Source organism: Mus musculus, chromosome 14 (assembly GCF_000001635.26).
Source record: "Mus musculus strain C57BL/6J chromosome 14, GRCm38.p6 C57BL/6J".
Classification (NCBI taxonomy): domain Eukaryota; kingdom Metazoa; phylum Chordata; class Mammalia; order Rodentia; family Muridae; genus Mus; species Mus musculus.
The window spans coordinates 35011130-35031282 of record NC_000080.6 but is presented as its reverse complement, the minus strand read 5'-3'; the positions used below and the strand labels follow the sequence as shown (position 1 = coordinate 35031282).

Below are 20153 nucleotides of genomic sequence, written 5' to 3'. Positions count from 1 at the left end.
CACAGCCAATTAGGAACAAACTGGCAGTGGAGAGCTGGTCTCCCGCATCAAACCTGACACACAGAGGGATAAGAACAGGAAGACACAAGTCCCTGATCCTGACTCAGGAACCTTCCAGCCATCATCAGCTTGGCCTTGGTTTCATCAATTTCTGCTCTCACATATCACAGATGCTAAGCTATCCATCCGCCATCAGACCCTCCATATCCATTCACTCACTGCCAGCTCCTTCCTATAGATCTAGCGTCATTATTGCTGAGTCCAGGAAGCCTCCTGGGCACTGCGGCTATGTCTCCCAGGCTACCAGGTACTTCTCCATCCTTCTGCCATTGTAGATAATGGGAGCTGTTCATACCTCCATCTTCCCTGACCAAGAAGAAAGTCCCATGGAAACAGGAACCAAGTCACAGTACTGGAGGGCTCATTAAACCTGGAAATGTGACAGATGGAATGGTGTGAGTGGAGGACAACTTCAGAAGCTGTTGGTGAACAGGATTCCCAGGGCAAGGCCCTGATCTTAGTTCTTCTTGGAAGCTTCTGACTTCATTACTTGAGTTTTACAGGCTCTGGAGTGAGATAAAAAGGACCATACCCACCTCCCCACCTTGTGAGCCAGCTGACAGGTTTGAGTGAAGATAACATCAAAGGTAAACTTACTAAAATCCACTAAAGCCATTCAACAGCCAGCGGTCAAAGCCTCACTGGGAAGACAATGAGCCCAATCTTCTCCCTAGTTAGGATGACTGAAAAGAGCCACCCTCCCTCCAAGGCCAAGAGCTGAACACAGCAAGCCTTGCTGGAGGAAGAAAGTGTTTAGCAAGCCCCAAGGACATCAATGTGGTGATCACAGGCATGGGATGGGAATACCAGGACACTATCCTTCCAAGATCAGGGTCAGGAGGCATCTCCTCCCAGCTCAGCTGCTCCAGGAGATGCTTCTCCTCCACACTCAGCTGCTCCAGCGTAGGGCCTTCTCATTGCCTTTACTTTGTTGTTGTTTCTATTTTACTGTTGTCTTAGGGATAGCATCTTGGCACATGCTAGCCAACTGTTCTACACCAAGCCAAATACTTAACCCTCTCATTACTTTTTTTTTTTTTTTTTTTTTTTTTTTTTGGTTTTTCGAGACAGGGTTTCTCTGTGTAGCCCTGGCTGTCCTGGAACTCACTGTGTAGACCAGGCTGGCCTCGAACTCAGAAATCCACCTGCCTCTGCCTCCTGAGTGCTAGGATTAAAGGCGTGCACCTTTTCAAGACAATATATTAACATCATGATTGGTGAGCCTGACTCCTGAGAGGTGAGGACAAGGAATCAAGACTGAGTGGTAAACAGTACTGGGAGTGGGTCCATGAGCCCACAGAGCCCTGGGCAGGCACCAAGGCCTCAGTCTCTGACCAACTTCCTGGAATCATCAAGACCAGAGTCTGGGCATCTGCTAGCCCCAGGCAACACTGTCCCTCATGATGCAGAGTCACAGATAATCCAGTGATGCCATGTAACCTCCAGGCCAAGGGCGGGTAGCGCTGATCTGCTTCACTAAGGTGACTATTTAGAGAAGCAGCTCCTAACTTGGTTCACTGACAGCCTGGCAGGTCCCAATTGGCAGGGCTTCTGACTAACAACAATGGAGGTGTCAGCCAGCCACAACAGCAGATTCACATATCAAAAAATGTAAGCTTCCAGCAGAGCTACCTGTCCTCATCCCCTCCCACTCAGCCATGCTTCCTGGAAGGGAGAAGGGAGGCTTAGCAACTGGGAAGCCCACACAACCACCATGGACTATAGCTCTTCTGTGCCCTCCCAACCAACACCATAGCCCTGATCACTGTCCTGTAGGGCTGAGAAGTATTTACTTCACCTTACAGTGCTTAGAATGTCATAAAATGCAGACAGTGGGTCACCCTCGCGGGACTCATCTATCCTGCACTAACAAAGGGGAAAGTGGGTCAGTCTACCTGAGGAGCAATGGCTCTGGGCAATGCCAAGGCCACTGTACAGGAGTGAGTTCCCATCTTTTGGATGATTTGCATGCCCAGACAGCTGGACAGAACTATCCTCCTCCAGCCTTCAGATCAATAGAGGCCATCTATGTTTACACAGTAAGGCTCTCAGAAATGAGGCGCGAGGAAAGCTTTCAGGCAAATCTTCCTCCACAGAGCTGGCACAGACAGACGCATGTGTCCATGACAGAAAGTGTAGCACACCATGTCTTCTGAAGTCACCAAGCATGGAGGAGAGACTCTGGAACTGGCCATACCTAGACTGGAACTCCTTCCATCTCTTAGTAAAATAAATGACTTCATACAAATTACTTGACATCTGCTTTTTGGTTTCCTCATTTGCCAAGTGCTCTAAAGAGGAAGTGAACACAAGGGGCCAGGCCCACTGTGGGCATCAGGAGGACATGGCGTCATCCATTTCTAAAGGCATCACAATGATCCTGGACTTTCACTATAGGAGCTGAAAGAAAAGGCAGAGGAGGTGTGTCCTTCGACTCAAAATCCAGAGCTTACCCTCACACTCAGTCTCCAGACGAGGGAAGAAGCCACTCTGGTGGAAGTCTCACCCCAACCACCCAGAGACACAAAGATTTGTGAACACAGTCTGAAGGATTAGAAAAGACAACTGGCTAAAGCCAAGCCAAGTATGCCCTGCACCACAGGACTTGGCATAATTAATCACTTGGAAATAACATATTTAGGCCAGTTGTCGTTGAGTGTAAATCCTTCTGGGGCCTAGAAACAAGAAACGCCTAGATCCATGGAGAAGGAAAATATACATGTATGTGCAGATAAAAGGGATGGATGCTAAGAAGCTTGGTACCAAATGCTGATCATTACTGCCTCCTCTTTCACCACTGTCTTACCAGATGCATAAACTGAGGCTACAAGGACCAAGCAAATTGATCAATGTCACACCATTAAAAACTAGATCAGAGACTAGATCCAAATCTACATAACTGCAAAGCTCATGGTCTATCTTCTCCCAAGCTTCCCAGCAGGCCAGTGGCATAGGGGGAAGGAAAAGCAGGAAGGCCAAGGAATTAGCACGAAAGTGAGAAGCTGGGAAGCTGGCAGCAGAATCTGTGGACGCTCTCCCCAGGCGGAGCCTGAGCCTGGCAATAAACAACAGAGAGAAGAGTCACCCGGGAGCAGCCTTCTGCAAATACACCACTGGGAACATTCGGGGAAAGGCTGGCCATGTCAGTCCGGCTAATGCAAAGCTGAATCGCTGCGTGCAGAGACGACAGTTCTGGTGAGGAAGCTGAGAACCCACAGCACAGCACAGCCTGGCTGACCACCAGCACAACTGGGACCTGATTAGCTGAGAGCGGCAGGGCTGCTGGCCAACTACACCGAATTAAGCTTTTCCAATGTTAAGCTCTCCAGCAGTGGGCTTCGTGCTGGTTCCTGATGCATGAGGTAGCATTTTGAATGATAATTAATTAGAGGGGAAAGCAGAGTAAGCAAGCAAAGTACATCAGATGAAATTAGTGTAATTCTGCCATTCTCTTTCATTTTACCTTCAATCAGAGTGGGCCGGCCAAGTTGGCTTGGGTTATGTGAGAAACCCTGGGGGATCATCCCACTGCTCATGATCCCATAATCCACTGGGCCATAACTTGTTCCCAGACACACCATACCCCCAGTAACTCCTTTCGCCCAAACAAACTCAACCCTAGGGAGTGACTAGCAACTACCTCCTATTTATTGCCTCTCTGCCATGAGACCTCTGGAGCCAGCACCAATGGTGCTCATTCTAGTCCACAGTTTCCTAGCCTGATGTCAAATTAATGGATTCTTTGTTAAATTGGTGGGCCCTCCTTGTCTTCATTAGAAAGTCTCCATCCCTAATAGAGGTGTTCTTAAAAGAAGCACACACAAATCAGTCCAAGCACCTAAGAATAATGCTCACTCAGGGATTGCTTGATACTGTTGATATGCAACAGATACCTCCATCACATGTCAACAAATCCCACGGAACACCTGCCCACTTCTCCAGAGAGCTAGAAATTCCTTCCATCCCTATAGGTATATACCTGTTAACAAACAAAAGAAAATTAAAGGGAATAAAAATGCTGGGTTTCAACTCAGAGAATTGAGGCAGTAACATATGCAGGCTTCTCACCAGCCTCAAAGCCTCCTCGTGGTCTGTGAAGGAACCGAGTCATCTGCTGAGGACAAACCAGTATCCAAGTCACATTCAGGCCTCTTCCTGAATGGTTAGGTGCTGTGGGCTGAGCCCTCTGTTCTCTGTTGTTTCTGGTACACACTTAGGCCATTCAGCAGTCCTGAGCATCAGGCATGAATGGCCTCAGATCCCATGACCTACCTCATTGATGAAGGAGTGCGCCCCCTGTGGGCTGAGCAGTAGAATGGCACGGCGCAGTGTGTCCCGGTAGCGATTCAGCTCCTCGGTCTTCATGGTGGTGAAAAGGCTAGTGAACACGTGACTGATGTTCTTGTCCACCTTTTGTAAAGAGACATCCAGACCCAGCCTTGAGGCCTGATCCAGGAAGCTTTGGAGCCCACGGATATCTGAGCATGGAAGAAGAGGGGAAAGAATCATTTTTTTAAGTGGGAAAGGATCTATCTGAGAGGGCAACTAACGCCAACACACCCAACTCACGCAACCATCAGAAGTAACAAGAGTCCCCATCTACTTCACTTATTCAGAGCATGGTGCAAGGCAGCAACATAGACCCAGTATCCCTCATCAGTATCCAGCCCCAGGATATAAGGTGGTTGTCTGGTAGCATCAGGAACCCTTTCTGCCACCCAAGCTATGCCAGAATCACCCTTTGTAACAAGCTCTATACTCTCCCATGTGCTCTGAGTTCTGGCAGTTCTGCCCTCCAGTCTATGTAGACTGGTGACCTTGCCACACATTTCCCCCATCTCCCTCTATACCTCATACCTGAGGTGTCTTGATCATCTACAGTCAGATAACACAACAGACTACCCTGAAAAGAGCTGACCCAAGATTTGGATAGGTCATTCTAATCCTGGATCCTTCTCTAACCCTCTGAATGTCAGCATCTCATGTGACAACCTCTAGCCAATAGAAGAGGCTCTATCTTGCTTCAGGATCTGATTGTTTTTCTTCCTGGAATTTCTTTCCTTCTGCTTTGTCCCAAGAAATGACTCATCCCAATCCCAGTGAGAAGTTCATGTCCCAAGTGCTTCAGAGGCGAATAGATGGCCAAGGTCCTTCACTGAGACTTTTCCAGCCTTCAGATGGAGTCCCTACAAGATAAGCTATTGGACCAATTGTCCAAGGGTGAGAGTTCAGAGTGAATGCTAAAGCCCAGAAAGATGGCACACTCGCTGACCTACTGTTGTGAGGGGCCAGGTGCCATTTTGCTCATGGACCAAGAGTTCCCTTTGCTGACTAACCCATATAGTGTTTCATTTCTGTCATTTGTAGCCTAAATTGTCAACACACAGGAAAGCTATTTATGCCCAGTCTAGAATGTCTCTATTACGTCTATTATCCTGTGCTCAGGGACAGAGGCTTGACAGAAGGCTGAGTATCCAGATCCACAAGGCCACAGTCCCCATGCCCAAATAAGCAGTGCTAACTAAACAGGTTTTGCTTACTAATTCTGCTCTGAGATTCCCTCCTTTTCACATCTGTCATACATATAAGAGGGTATCAAGGAACCTCCTATATAGTCCATGAGCTTGCTATCTTGGTGAGAAGATAGACTTAACAGAAAGTCTAGTCTCAACTTCACTGTAGCAAGAACAGTTTCAGGACTACCACAGGGGGATGGCCAAGAGTAGTCCCTGAGCTCCTCCTGGGACCTCTAAGAAATCCTTAAATCCTCAGGCAAAGCAATCCTCCCCCTCCTCTGGCTGTGGACAGTGTAAGGAAGAAGGCTGAGCAAGCCAAAGAGGAGCAAGCCAGTAAGCAGCATTCCTCTGTAATCTCTCTCTATTCAGTTCTTGCCTCCAGATTCCTGACTACGTTCCTGCCCTGTCTTCCTTCAATGAAGGACTGTGACATTGAAGACTAAGCCACATAAACCCTTTCCTTTCCAAGGTACTTTTGATCAGAATGTTTTATCACAGCAACAGAAAACAAACCAAAACAAGAATTACTCTTATTTTTTGTTTTAATTAACCCAATAATTGAATATGTGTAGAATACAGTGAAATGTTTTAATACATATATACATTGTACAACAAGCAAGTCAGGTTAATTAGTTTGTCTATTACTTCATACACATTTATCTATGATCAGAGCATTCAAAATAGTCTTGTCCAACTATTTTGCAGAATTTAACACAAGTTCTTATGACAACACAAGAACTTAATCACCCCCACTCCCACCCCCACCCCTCCAAGAGGATCTTGTGTCTGATAACCAGCTTCCTTTCCCTTCCCATCCCCCTCCTGGCATCTAGTTACCACTCCTACTCTCTGCTTCTATGAGATCAGCCCTATGTTATTTCATTTTATTTTTTACTGAAAGTAGATATTTTTTACATAAAATATATTCTGATTATGGTTGTCTCTTCTTTCAACTCTTCTCAGATCCTCCCCTCCTCCCTACCCACCCATGTCCAAATTCTTTATTGCTCTGTGTCTCATCAGAAAACAAATAGGCATCAATAATAATAATAATAATAATAAACACGGATCTGTTCCAGTGAGGGCCACCCCCACCATCTTCCTTCTGAGCCCAGAGGAGGCCACTAAGGGCTTCAGAGTGCTCTCCACACCTCAGGACCTCGGGATCACCTCGGGATCACGGGTGAGTGGAACACAACATCAGCTCCAAAGAATTGCAGAGGGTCTTGTGCCAGCAGGAACAGGGACAAAGGAGCCCTGCCCAACCAGAGGCTGGGATCTTTTCCAGTTGAGGCCACACCCACCATCTTCTGCGTGAACCCAGCCAAGGGAGTCTAGGGCACCAGAGGACTCTCCATGCCACAGGACCCCTAACACCCCCAGGACCTCCTAATCACCTGAGAGAACATGGATAATAGAAGCAATAAAGCTTCTTGGTCAGGGTCCCATGGGCCTTCATCCTCAGCCAGGAGGCAAAGCTGAGACCCAGGCCCCTGGGCACATTCCTTGCCAGAGGAGAGTCGGCCTACAGGGAGTGATCTGACCCCAGGACTCAGGAGGTGGATCAGAGCTCCAGACTTCTGGACACCTGCCCTGCAAGAGAAGAGCTTGCCTGCAGAGAGTGCTCTGACCACTGGAACTCAGGTGAGAGTTGGACTCCCAGGAGTGCTGACAGAGGCTAACAGAATCACAGGAGGATCAAGCTCCAAACAGAGACAGCTTGAACATTAACACCAGAGATTTCCAGATGGTGAAAGGCAAACATAAGAATCATACTAACAGAAACCAAGAACACTGGGCATCATCAGAACCCAGTACGCCCATCACGAGTCCTGGATACCCCAACACACCTGAGAAGCAAGATGTGGATTTAAAATCATATCTCATGATGGTGGTAGAAGATTTTAAGAAGGGCATTAATAAGTCACTTAAAGAAATACAGGAGAACACTGCTAAACAGGTAGAAACCCTAAAAGAGGAAGCACAAAAATTCCTCAAGGAATTACAGGAAAATACTGCTAAACAAGTAGAAGCCCATAAAGAGGAAACACAAAAATCCCTCAAAGAATTACAGGAGAACACTGCTAAACAGGTAGAAGTCCTTAAAGAACTACAGGCAAACACTGTAAGACAGGTAGAAGAAACACAAAAATCCCTTAAAGAATTACAGGAAAACACAACCAAACAGGCAATGGAATTGAACAAAACCATCCAAGATCTAAAAATGGAAGTAGAAACAATGAAGAAAACCCAAAGGGAGACAACTCTGGAGATAGAAACCCTAGGAAAGAAATCTGGAACCATAGATGTGAGCATCAACAACAGAATACAAGAGATGGAAGAGAGAATATCAGGTACAGAAACTTCCATAGGCAACATGGACACAACAATAAAAGAAAATGCAAAATGCAAAAAGATCCTAACTCAAAACATCCAGGAAATCCAGGACACAATGAGAAGACCAAACCTAAGGATAATAGGAGTAGATGAGAATGAAGATTTTCAACTTAAAGGGCCAGCAAATATCTTCAACAAAATAATAGAAGAAAACTTTCCAAACCTAAAGAAAGAGATGCCCATGAACATACAAGAAGCCTACAGAACTCCAAATAGACTGGACCAGAAAAGAAATTCCTCCTGACACATAATAATCCAAACAACAAATGCACTAAATAAAGATAGAATATTAAAAGCAGTAAGGGAAAAAGGTCAAGTAACATATAAAAGCAGGTCTATCAGAATTACTCCAGACTCCTCACCGGAGACTATGAAAGCCAGAAGATTCTGGACAGATGTTATACAAAAACTAAGAGAACACAAATTCCAGCCCAGGCTACTATACCCAACAAAACTCTCAATTACCATAGATGGAGAAACCAAAGTATTCCATGACAAAACCAAATTCACACAATATCTTTCCATGAATCCAGCCCTTCAAAAGAAAATAAAGGGAAAACATCAACACAAAGATGGAAATTACACCCTAGAAAAAGCAAGAAAGTAATCCTTTAACAAAACTAAAAGAAGACAGACACAAGAACAGATTCCCAAGTTTAACAACAAAAATGACAGGAAACACCAATTACTTTTCTTTGATTTCTCTTAAGGTCAATGGACTCAATTCCCCAAACAAAAAGACATAGACTAATAAACTGGCTACACAAACAGACCCAACATTTTTGTGCTTACAGGAAACCCTCCTCGGGGATAAAGACAAACACTACCTCAGAGTAAAAGGCTGGAAAACAATTTTCCAAGCAAATGGTCCAAAGAAACAAGCTGGAGTAGCCATGCTAATATCGAATAAAATTGACTTCCAACCCAAAGTTATCAAAAAAGACAAGGAGGAGCATTTCATACTCGTCAAAGGTAAAATCTACCAGATGAACTCTCAATTCTAAATATCTATGCTCCAAATGGAAGGGCAGCCACATTCATTAAAGAAACTTTAGTAAAGCTCAAAGCACACATTGCATCTCACACAATAATAGTGGCAGACTTCAACACCCCACTCTCACCAATAGACATATCCTGGAAACAAAAACTAAACAGAGACACATGGACACTAACAGAAGTTATGAAACAAATGGATTTAACAGATATCTACAGAATATTTTATCCAAAAACAAAAGAATATACCTTCTTCTCAGCACCTCATGGTACCTCCTCCAAAATTGACCATATAATTGGTCACAAAACAGGCCTCAACAGATACAAAAATATTGAAATTATCCTATGCATTCTATCAGATCACCACGGACTAAGGCTGATCTTCAATAACAGCATAAATAATAGAAAGCCAACATTCAAGTGGAAACTGAACAACACTCTACTCAATGATACCTTGGTCAAGGAAGAAATAAAAAAAGAAAATACAGACTTTTTAGAGTTTAATGAAAATGAAGCCACAACATACCCAAACTTATGGGACTCAATGAAAGCAGTCCTAAGAGGAAAATTCATAGCCCTGAGTGCCTCCAAAAAGAAACTGGAGAGAGCATACACTAGCAGCTTGACAGCACAACTAGAAGCTCTAGAACAAAAGGAACCACCCAAGAGGAGTAGACGTCAGGAAATAATCAAACTTAGGGCTGAAATCAACCAAGTGAAAACAAAAAGAACTATTCAAAGAATCAACCAAACCAGGAGCTGGTTCTTTGAGAAAATCAACAAGATAGATAAACCCTTAGCCAGACTATCTAGAGGGCACAGGGACAGTATCCTAATTAACAAAATCAGAAATGAAAAAGGAGACATAACAACAGATCCTGAGGAAATCAAAAACATCATCAGCTATACTCAACAAAGCTGGAAAACCTGGATGAAATGGACAACTTCCTAGACAGATACCAGGTACCAAAGTTAAATCAGGATTGGATTAATGATCTTAACAGTCCCATCTCCCCTAAAGAAATAGAAGCAATCATAAATAGTCTTCCAACCAAAAAAAGCCCAGGACCAGATAGATGGGTTTAGTGCAGAGTTCTATCAGACCTTCAAAGAAGACCTAATTCCAATTCTCCTCAAACTATTCCACAAAATAGAAACAGATGGTACTCTACTCAGTTCATTCTATGAAGCCACATTTAGTTTGATACCTAAACCACAAAGACTCAAAAAAGTTAGAGAACTTCAGACCAATTTCCCTTATGAATATCGATGCAAAAAAACTCAATAAAATCCTCTCAAAGTGAATCCAAGAACACATCAAAACTATCAACCATCTTGACCAAGTAGGCTTCATCCCAGGGATGCAGAGATGGTTTACTATATGGAAATCCATCAACGTAATCCATTATATAAATAAACTCAAAGACAAAAATCACATGATAATCTTGTTAGATGCTGAGAAAGTATTTAACAAAATCTAACACCCCTTCATGATAAAAGTCATGGAAAGATCAGGAATTCAAGGCCCATACCTAAACATAATAAAAGCAATATACAGCAAACCAGGAGCCAAAATCAAAGTAAATGGAGAGAAGATGGAAGCAATCCCACTAAAATCGGGGACTAGACAAGGCTGCCCACTTTCTCCCTACCTATTCAATATAGTACTTGAAGTCCTAGCCAGAGCAATTGGACAACAAAAGAGATCAAGGGGATACAAATTGGAAAGGAAGAAGTCAAAACATCACTGTTTGCAGATGATATGTTAGTATATATAAGTGACCCTAAGAATTCTACCAGAGAATTCCTAAACCTGGTAAACAGCTTCAGTGCAGTAGCTGGATATAAAATTAACTCAAACAAAGCACTGGCCTTTCTCTACACAAAGGATAAACAGGATGAGAAAGAAATTAGGGAAACAACACCCTTCACAATAGTCACAAATAATATAAAATACCTTGATGTGACTCTAAGGAAGTAAAAGGTCTGTATGACAAGAACTTCAAGTCTCTGAAGAAAGAAATTGAAGATCTCAGAAGATGGAAAGATCTCCCATGCTCATAGATTGGCAGGATTAATATAGTAAAAATAGCTATCCTGCCGAAAGCAATCTACAGATTCAATGCAATCCCCGTCAAAATTCCAACTCAATTCTTCACTGAGATAGAAAGGGCAATTTGCAAATTCATCTGGAATAACAAAAAACCTAGGTAGCAAAAACTATTCTCAAAAAATAAAAGAACCTCTGGGGAAATCACCATGCCTGACCTCAAGCTGTACTACAGAGCAATTGTGATAAAAACTGCATGGTACTGGTACAGCGACAGACAGGTATATCAATGGAATAGAATTGAAGACCCAGAAATGAACCCACACACCTATGGTCACTTGATCTTTAACAAAGGAGCTAAAACCATCCAGTGGAAAAAAGACAGCATTTTCAACAAATGGTGCTGGCTCAACTGGCATTTATCATGTAGAAGAATGTGAATTGATCCATTCTTATCTCCTTGTCCAAAGATCAAGTCTAAGTGGATCAAGGAACTCCACATAATACCAGAGACACTGAAATTTATAGAGGAGAAAGTGGGGGAAAGCCTAGAAGATTTGGGCACAGGGGGGAAATTCCTAAACAGAACAGCAATGCCTTGTGCTGAAAGATTGAGAATCGACAAATGGGACCTCATAAAATTGCAAAGCTTCTGTAAGGCAAAGGACACTGTCAATAAGACAAAAAGGCCACCAACAGATTGGGAAAGAATTTTTACCAATCCTAAATCTGATGGGGGACTAATATCCAATATATACAAAGAACTCAAGAAACTGAACTCCAGAAAATCAAATAACCCCATTAAAAATGGGGTACAGAGCTAAACAAAGATTTCTCAACTGAGGAATACCGAATGGCTGAGAAGCACCTGAAAAAATGTTCAATATCCTTAATCATCAGGGAAATGCAAATCAAAACAACCCTGAGATTCCACCTCACACCAGTCAGAATGGCTAGGATAAAAAATTCAGGTGACAGCAGATGCTGGAGAGGATGTGGAGAAAGAGGAACACTCCTCCATTGCTGATGGGATTGCAAGCTGGTACAACCACTCTGGAAATCAGTCTGGCAGTACCTCAGAAAACTGGACATAGTACTACCGCTAGATCCAGCAATACCTCTCCTGGACATATACCCAGAAGACGTTCCAACTGGTAATAAGGACACATGCTCCACTATGTTCATAGCAGCCCAATTTATAATAGCCAGAAGATGGAAAGAACCCAGATGTCCCTCAACAGAGGAATGGATACAGAAAATGTGGTACATTTACTCAATGGAGTACTACTTAGCTATTAAAAAGAATGAATTTATGAAATTCCTAGGCAAATGGATGGACCTGGAGGGCATTATCCTGAGTGAGGTAACCCAATCACAAAGGAACTCTCACAATATGTACTCACTGATAAGTGGATATTAGCCCAGAAACTTAGGATACCCAAGATATAAGATACAATTTGCTAAATGCATGAAACTCAAGAGAACGAAGACCAAAATATGGACACTTTGCCCCTTCTTAGAATAGGAAACAAAACACCCATGGAAGGAGTTACAGAGACAAAATTTGGAAGTGTGACAAAAGGATGGACCATCTAGTGATTGCCATATCCAGAGATCCATCCCATGATCAGCTTCCAAACGCTGACACCATTGCAAGATTTTGCTGAAAGGACCCAGATATAGCTGTCTCTTGTGAGACTATGCCAGGGCCTAGCAAACACAGAAGTGGATGCTCACAGTCAGCTATTGAATGGACCACAGGGCCCCCAATGGAGAAACTAGAGAAAGCACCCAAGGAACTAAAGGGAACTGCAACTCTATAGGTGGAACAACAATATGAACTAACAGTACCCCGGAGCTCTTGTCTCTAGCTGCATATGTATCAAAAGATGGCCTAGTCGGCCATCACTGCAAAGAGAGGCCCATTGGACTTGCAAACTTTATATGCCCCAGTACAGGGGAACGCCAGGGCCAAAAAGTGGGAGTGGGTGGGTAGGGGAGTGGGGGGGGGGGTATGGGGGACTTTTGGTATAGCATTGGAAATGTAAATGAGCTAAATACCTAATAAAAAATGGAAAAAAAACTAAATAGACCTGTAACCTATATAGGACAAAACAAACAAAAAATAAAGAGCCAAAAAAGCATAAGAAACATATATAGATTCATATATATATATATATATATATATATATATATATATATACACATACATACATGCACACACAAAGCAAAAAATAAAAGAAATACCCAGACAAAGCATTATGAGATGAAAAAACCCTACCATTGAATTCATTTTGCATTGGCTATCTACTGCTGGGCATAGGGCCGGCCTTAAGAGTCATTTTGTAACTCAAGAGACAGCTCATGCTGGTGAGGATGTGGAGCAAGGGAAGTTCATTGCTGGTAGGAATGCAAACTTGTTCAGCCATTCTGGAAATCAACTTGGCAATTTCTCAGAAAATTGGGAATAGATCTACCTCAAGACCCAGCTGTACCAGTCCTGGCCATATACCCAAAAGATACTCCACTGTACCACAAGGACACTTGCTTAACTATGCTCATAACATCTTTAATTATAATAGCCAGAAACTAGAGACAACCTAGATGTTCCTCCATTGAAGAATGGATAGAGTGTGGTACATTTTCACAATGGAGTATTACACCACTATTAAAAACAATGGCATCATGAAATTTGCAGGCAAAATGATAGAACCAAAAAAGATTATCTTGAGTGAGGTGACCTGGACCCAGAAAGACAAACATGGTGTGTACTCATCTATAAGCGGATATTAGCTGTAAGGTAAAAGATAATCATGCTATAGTCTGCAGACTCAGAGAAGCTAAGCAACAAGGAGGGCTCAACAAGGGAATGCATGAATCTCACTGAGAAGGGGAAATAGAATAGACACAGTGAGTGGACAGAGATAGGGGAATAGAGTAGTGGGAGAAGCAACTGGAAACAGGGAGGGAAAACATCTCTGGAATGAGCTAGAAACCAGGGCAATGGAAACTCCCAGGAATACATAAGGGCGACTCTAACTAAGACTGCTAGCAATGGGGGATATGGAACCTGAACTGGCCATCTCCTGTAATCAGGCAAGACTTCCAACAGAAGATCTGGACACCAACCCAGCCACAAAACCTTCTACCCACAATTTGTTCTACTACAAGATGTGTAGGGGTAAAGATGGAGCAGAATTTGAGGGAGTCACTAAGCAAATAACTGGTCCAGCTTGAGACCCATGCCATGAAAAGGAGCCTACCCCTGATACTGCAAACAATATTCTTCTGTACTTGTAGACGGGAGCCTAGCATAACTGTTATCAGAGACCTGTCACAGAGAAGCAACTGATGGAAACAGATGCAGAGACCAACAGCCAAACATTAGATGAGGCATGAGGAATTCTAAGGGAGAGGGAGAGGAAGGATTGTAGGAGCTAACGGTGTCAAGAACACCACAATAAAACACACAGAGCTAACTATCCTGCACCCATAGGCGTTAACCCAGACTAACTAAACTGCCAACTAGAGAGCATGTATAGGACTGACCTAGGCTCTCTGCACATATATTACAGTTGTGTAGCTTAGACTTCATACGGGAAGACAGCAGGAACAGGAGCTGTCCCTGACTTTGTGGCCTGTCTTTTGAAACCTTTCCTTCTACTGAGCTGCCTCTTCTAGCCTCAATAGGAGAAGATAGATGCACCGAGGCTTGCTACAACTTGACATGGCAGTGCTGGGTGATATCCATGGGAGGCCTCCTTTTCTGAAGAGAAACAGAGAAAATTAATTAATTAACTAATTAATTAATTTTTAAAAAGTGTGGTTTTGTTTACCCAATGAGACTCCATTGAAGAAAAATAATTTTCCGCTTGCAAGTGGACATCGAATGGAGATAGTTCCTGGGTTAGGGATGGGGGCTTGTGTCCACTTCTCCTCTAAGGGCTGGGACCCTATCTGGCACCTTGTCTATCTGTGAGTCTCGATATTTATTCTCATCTATGTAGGAGGGAGCATCTCTGATGATGGCTGAACAGTACACTGACCTACGAGTCTAGCAGAATACCATTGGGGTCATCCATTGCTACCTATGCTCCTTTTGCTGTTCTTGGCCACCTAAGCAGTGTTGAGGATCTCATAGAGTGGGCCTTACATCCAATTACATGTTGGTTTGCTATCCCACAGCTTTGTGCCACTATTTTACTAGCACACATTGCGAGCAGGTCACCATTCTAAACTGAAGGGTTGGTAGCTGGGTTTGTACCTACATTTCTCCGTTGGTAGCATGTAGAGTACCTTCCAGTACCATGAACTACCCAGCAGTAGTGAAGACCCTAGTTAGGCACCAGCCAAACTTCTGCATGTCCAGTGAGTTGTATAGGTGTTATCCCTAACAATAAGGCCTTACTATCAGCTTGTGCAAATCAAGTAATATACTTGGTAATAGTCTATTTAAGCATTTATTTTTACAGCACTATTCACAATACCCAAACTGTGAAATAAACCTAAGTATCCACAGATGGATGGATGGATGGATGGATGGATGGATGGAGAAAATGTAAGGTATACATATATTGAAATACTATTCAGCCATAGAAAGTAATGAAATCCAGTCACTTGTGGAAGCATAAATAAACCTAGATGAACTTGTGTCAAGTGAAAATAAGTCAGGTACAGCAAGCATGCTTCTGCTTCTTATCACTAACAGAGAGAGGAGGGGCATTTGGTGGAGACTGTACAAAGGTGCAGAAATACAGGTGTCTGAAGAGGCAATCAATTTTTAGAAACACTCAATACAGGTGTCAACCCTTTCCTGAATATAGCACTGCCCATTATAGCCTAGAGACTATCTCAGCAGCCAGCAGCCAGTGTAGTATGCACGATGTCTCCAGGTAAAGTAGATGGCTGTCTTTAGGCCCCTAGGAACAGTCTTTCCAGTCCCATGCCTTTTTCTCATCTCTTTGAATATCCCTCTGTCTTTGTTCCTGGCCTTGGCTACACTGATAACTTTGACCTATAGGACAGAAGTAAACTTAGCATAAACAGTGTTATGAGCAATTGTATACTTCAATTCTGCTGTTGCACTTGGCTACTAGTATATAAACACCCTCGGGGGAGCCTGCTGATGAGATGCTGAGACACACAAAGAAAAATCAGGCTGGTCCCCAAGCAATCACTGTGGTCACATGCCAGCAGAGCCCAGAGTTGAGTGTGGCCAGGGCAGAGCAACCAGGTTGAACTATCAACTCAACAAAAATAACAAATGACTCTTGTTCTAAGCCTCTGAATTTGGGAACAGCTTGATTACCATCAGTGACTACTTGAAAGGTCATGGGCTGGATTATATCTGATCTTTCTCATGAAGATGTAGAAAAAGAGTAAGGTCTGTACCTTTAAAAAGATCTTCTGTGGCACTGTTCACAGGAGTGGAAGCCAGACCCAAGCAAGGCCATTATCAGTGCCCCACGGCCTAACCTATGGCCTAGATATGATCACAACAGACAGGGAAAGCATTGAAGACCTGAGGCCCTGCTACTATGATATGATATGAGATGTCCTGCTCCTCTCAGCACCTTTTAAGAGAGCAGTGAATTGGTAAGGTGGCAGAGAATGACCACATCCACAGAATATTCCCACGTGTTTATACAGGGTGCATACCATTAAAGCTCACATGGTTTCATTGGACTGGTAGGACCATGAATGATCTCATGAGTCATGGCAGCACAACCTGCAATGTCATCCTGGAATAGAAGTCCCCTACAGTCCCTTTTCTGATGCCCCTTCCTAAAACCCTCTCACTTCACAGCACGGTTTCATGTCCTTAGAGAGGAGAGGATACATGACTGGGCAGGACATGTCAGGACACCCAGATACCGGCAAGAAGATGCACATGTGGAGGGAAAAACGTCCCAGAACTCTTTCATGCCCTCAATAATGCATTTCTGGCTTCTTTTCAGGCAATGAGACAGAGCCATCAGGAAGAGTTTAAGTTCCCGTTAGCAACAGCAAGCTCTTCACTCCTGGTATTAGTGATGCTGCTGAAGGCAGTGCTCCCAAGAGACAGCATCCCTCGCTACACCCGCAGCTCCCACTTGGCTGAAAAGGTCAGTCTCAGCCTCTTTTTCAGCTGCACTCGGGGAGGGCTGGAGCAAAGAACCAGTCAGAGCACAAGCTGACTTCATCACCTTCTACTTGTTCCCCAAAAAGAGGACCAGGGAAGCCTCTTGTCCAACCAAGGTCATTTTCTCCTTGCAAGAGTCTACAATGCCATGCTACTCTGCTCTGCATTAAAGCCTGCTGTCCATTCTGCTGCTTCTCAGGAAGGTAGAACTCCCCTAAGAGGGAGACAGATGAGGGAAGGGGATGGAGAGTGCTGCCATGTAGTCTGGGCCTTAACTCAGGCCCATTCTGAATAAAGCCTTCCCCCAACTAGACTGACTGATGACCCCAGAAATGGAACTGTCTAGGGTCAGATCATGCCTACCTGGTTTTCTGAAGGAGCGAGAACCAGAATAAACAGTGGTTTCAGCACTCCACACAGACAGTGAAGGAGTCCCATCCTCAGAGGAAACAGACTGGAAGCATGGACAATGTGGCATGGCAAGCCAAGACGGGCCTTCAGTGATGTCTCCTCCAAATTTCCTGCCCTCTCTTAGGCTCTTTCCAATCCCCAGTCTGACTTAGTGAATCCTTCTGCAGTGATCACCAATGTGTTCCTTCCTCAGATGGCCACTGAGAGCTTTCTCTGTGTGGGACTTCCCCCCTTGGGATCTAGGAACTAAAACTGAAGTGAGCCCACAGTGGGTGGCCCTGCTGTCATGACTGACACTGGGGTGGTGGTAAGACTGAAAACAGGCCTAGAACAAATAAACAATGGAATAGAACATTTTTGGTACTGACAAGCTCTCAAGAAAATCCATGATGGGCAGAAGCAAATTACAGGGGTAGGATGAGGAATGTCCCCTGTGAGAAAACATTGGTGAGGAGGAGGTAGCTCCAGAAACCCCTTAGAGAAACCAGACAGAAGAAACAATGTCTGGAAAGTTCCAAAATGAGGCATCTTTGACAACAGATGAAGGAGAGCATTGGCCAGAGTTACCAGAGATAGAAAAGAAGTGTCAGCAGAGACCAGGAACCATCAGAGGCAGAGGGGTAGAAGCAGGTCTCATGCCTGTCCCTTCTCCCTAAGCATAGCCTGGTGCTGCTGCTTAGGGGCCACTCTAATCAAAGTCTGCCTTTGTCTGTGTCACTATGTTCTAAAACTCCAACCAAAGTCATCAAAATGGTGACTTTCTTCCTCTTCATCTTCATAACACAAGTCTCCACAAGAGGCTTGTCCCGAAGCTCTCTCGTTGATAGGACTCCAGACACTATGGCCCTTTCTTTGCCCCACTCACTTCTGAATGCCCTCTCTCACACATTCATTGTTCACAGCTAATTCTGGGCTCCCCTGCGGTAGCTCACTCCACATTTCCTCTTTAAGCAGAGACCTACATTTTCCACTGGCTGTGGCCTCTGCTTCTGCTAAACACCTTGGCTTCATCTTCACTATGTCTTCTCCAGTTTACCACCAGCTCTTCTCAGGGGCTTCTGCAACAGCTTCCTATAAAGTCTCCAGTATCTGCACACTAATGCATTGTGCTACAATGTTCTCTTTAAGGTCATATCTGTGTATAATGTAGCCTGCCTCTAACCTTCAATGAATAACACAAAAACTCAAGTTTATTTAAAAGTTGCCAAGAAATTAATAACCTCAAAGGTATCAATCAATCAAATTACAAGCAAACAAAAAGCCTTCTTAAGATTTTATCGATGTACACAAAATAAGCTCATGCATCTTAACTTGGACTAAGAAGCAGTCTAAGAAGCAGTCTGGAGCAAATCACTTCTCCTTTTTTTTTTCCATTTTTGTGACTCCACCAGCTATCCTCATTACCTAACCAGGAACCTAGAGATCAGAAAAAGACACCCTTTGCCCTTCTCTGGAGATCACACACACACACACACACACGCTCACATACACACACATGAGAATGCATACAACCCTACACCCACATCATGTTTCTTCAAAACTCTCAACCCCACATCTCCATCAGGACCCAGCTCAGACCACTCTTCCCTCTAAAACCCTCTCAGTTCTCCAAGTTGGAATTTATGCCTCCTTCAAAATGAGTTACACGAAACGATATTAAAACAGGTGGGTACACAGGAAGAAGAAACTGGACTTTCCTTGACTCTCTATTTACCCCAGGCTCAGCATCTACCACAAAGACCATAGAAGCCTATAAAATTGTGAAATCAGCCAAAGTCCCAGCTTGAAGCCCAGTGTGACTTCAGCAAACACATACCACTGAAGGCAAAGCTGTATTAAGCAAGGAAGTGAAATCATGGGAATTTTTTTTCCAAAAAATCTGAAGTTGCATCTGTGATGGTCTCCCTCCTTCTTAAAGATCAGACAGTCACCTGGTATTTTAAATACTGTCTTTCTCAAAAGGAATTGAAACGAAAGAACACATTTCAAATTGCTTCCCCTACTATTTCAATTTCTGAGAAAGACCCAGGCACAGAGAGTACGTACAAAGAATATTTTACCATCTGTAATGCACAGGGATATGCATGAAGGCTGCCACCTCGCACCCAGGAGGAGTTCCCAGCTAGAAGAGCTCGGAGATTACTGGCAAATGTTCTAAAGGCTGAGACAGAACTTTGAGTCTCCATATTTTTTTGCGCTTCTTTTCCTATCTGGGATCCCAAAAGCAGACTTTGAATTTCTTCCCAGATATAGTTTATCCATCATTCAGGTTCCTTATTAAGACCTCTGTCCAGGTGCCATAAGTCCTTTATCACCTTCTCCCTTCCCCACTACCAGCTCCAAAGCCTTCATCACTGTCAGGGGCATAGAGCAGCTATCAAAGCAGGGTATGATGAGCCTGGGTCCACAGGTGAGGAAGCACACACCATACACATCAATGTGTGCTAAGAACAGAAACCACAGAGACTTGCTATGATACCCATCATAAGGAACAGCCCTGTCTAGCTCAGAATCCTTCTGTGTCTCATCTGCTCCTTCCACAGCTTGCCAGCTCTGCATCTTTTCTTTCTATTGACTCTCTCCTTCTTCCAACTTTTCTTCCTTC

The 20153-nt window shown here is 43.8% G+C and overlaps 1 protein-coding gene across 4 annotated transcripts in view; it reads right to left on the bottom strand.

Moving 5' to 3' along the window:
• The window catches only part of Grid1 (glutamate receptor, ionotropic, delta 1), a 763385-nt gene that overhangs the window by 552105 nt on the left and 191127 nt on the right, over positions 1–20153 (bottom strand). For all 4 annotated transcript variants that reach the window (XM_011244962.3, XM_006518565.3, NM_008166.2 and 1 more), the window contains one exon: positions 4333–4538. In XM_011244962.3, coding sequence (XP_011243264.1) covers positions 4333–4538 — 206 coding nt within the window. The remainder of the gene's footprint in view (positions 1–4332; positions 4539–20153) is intronic.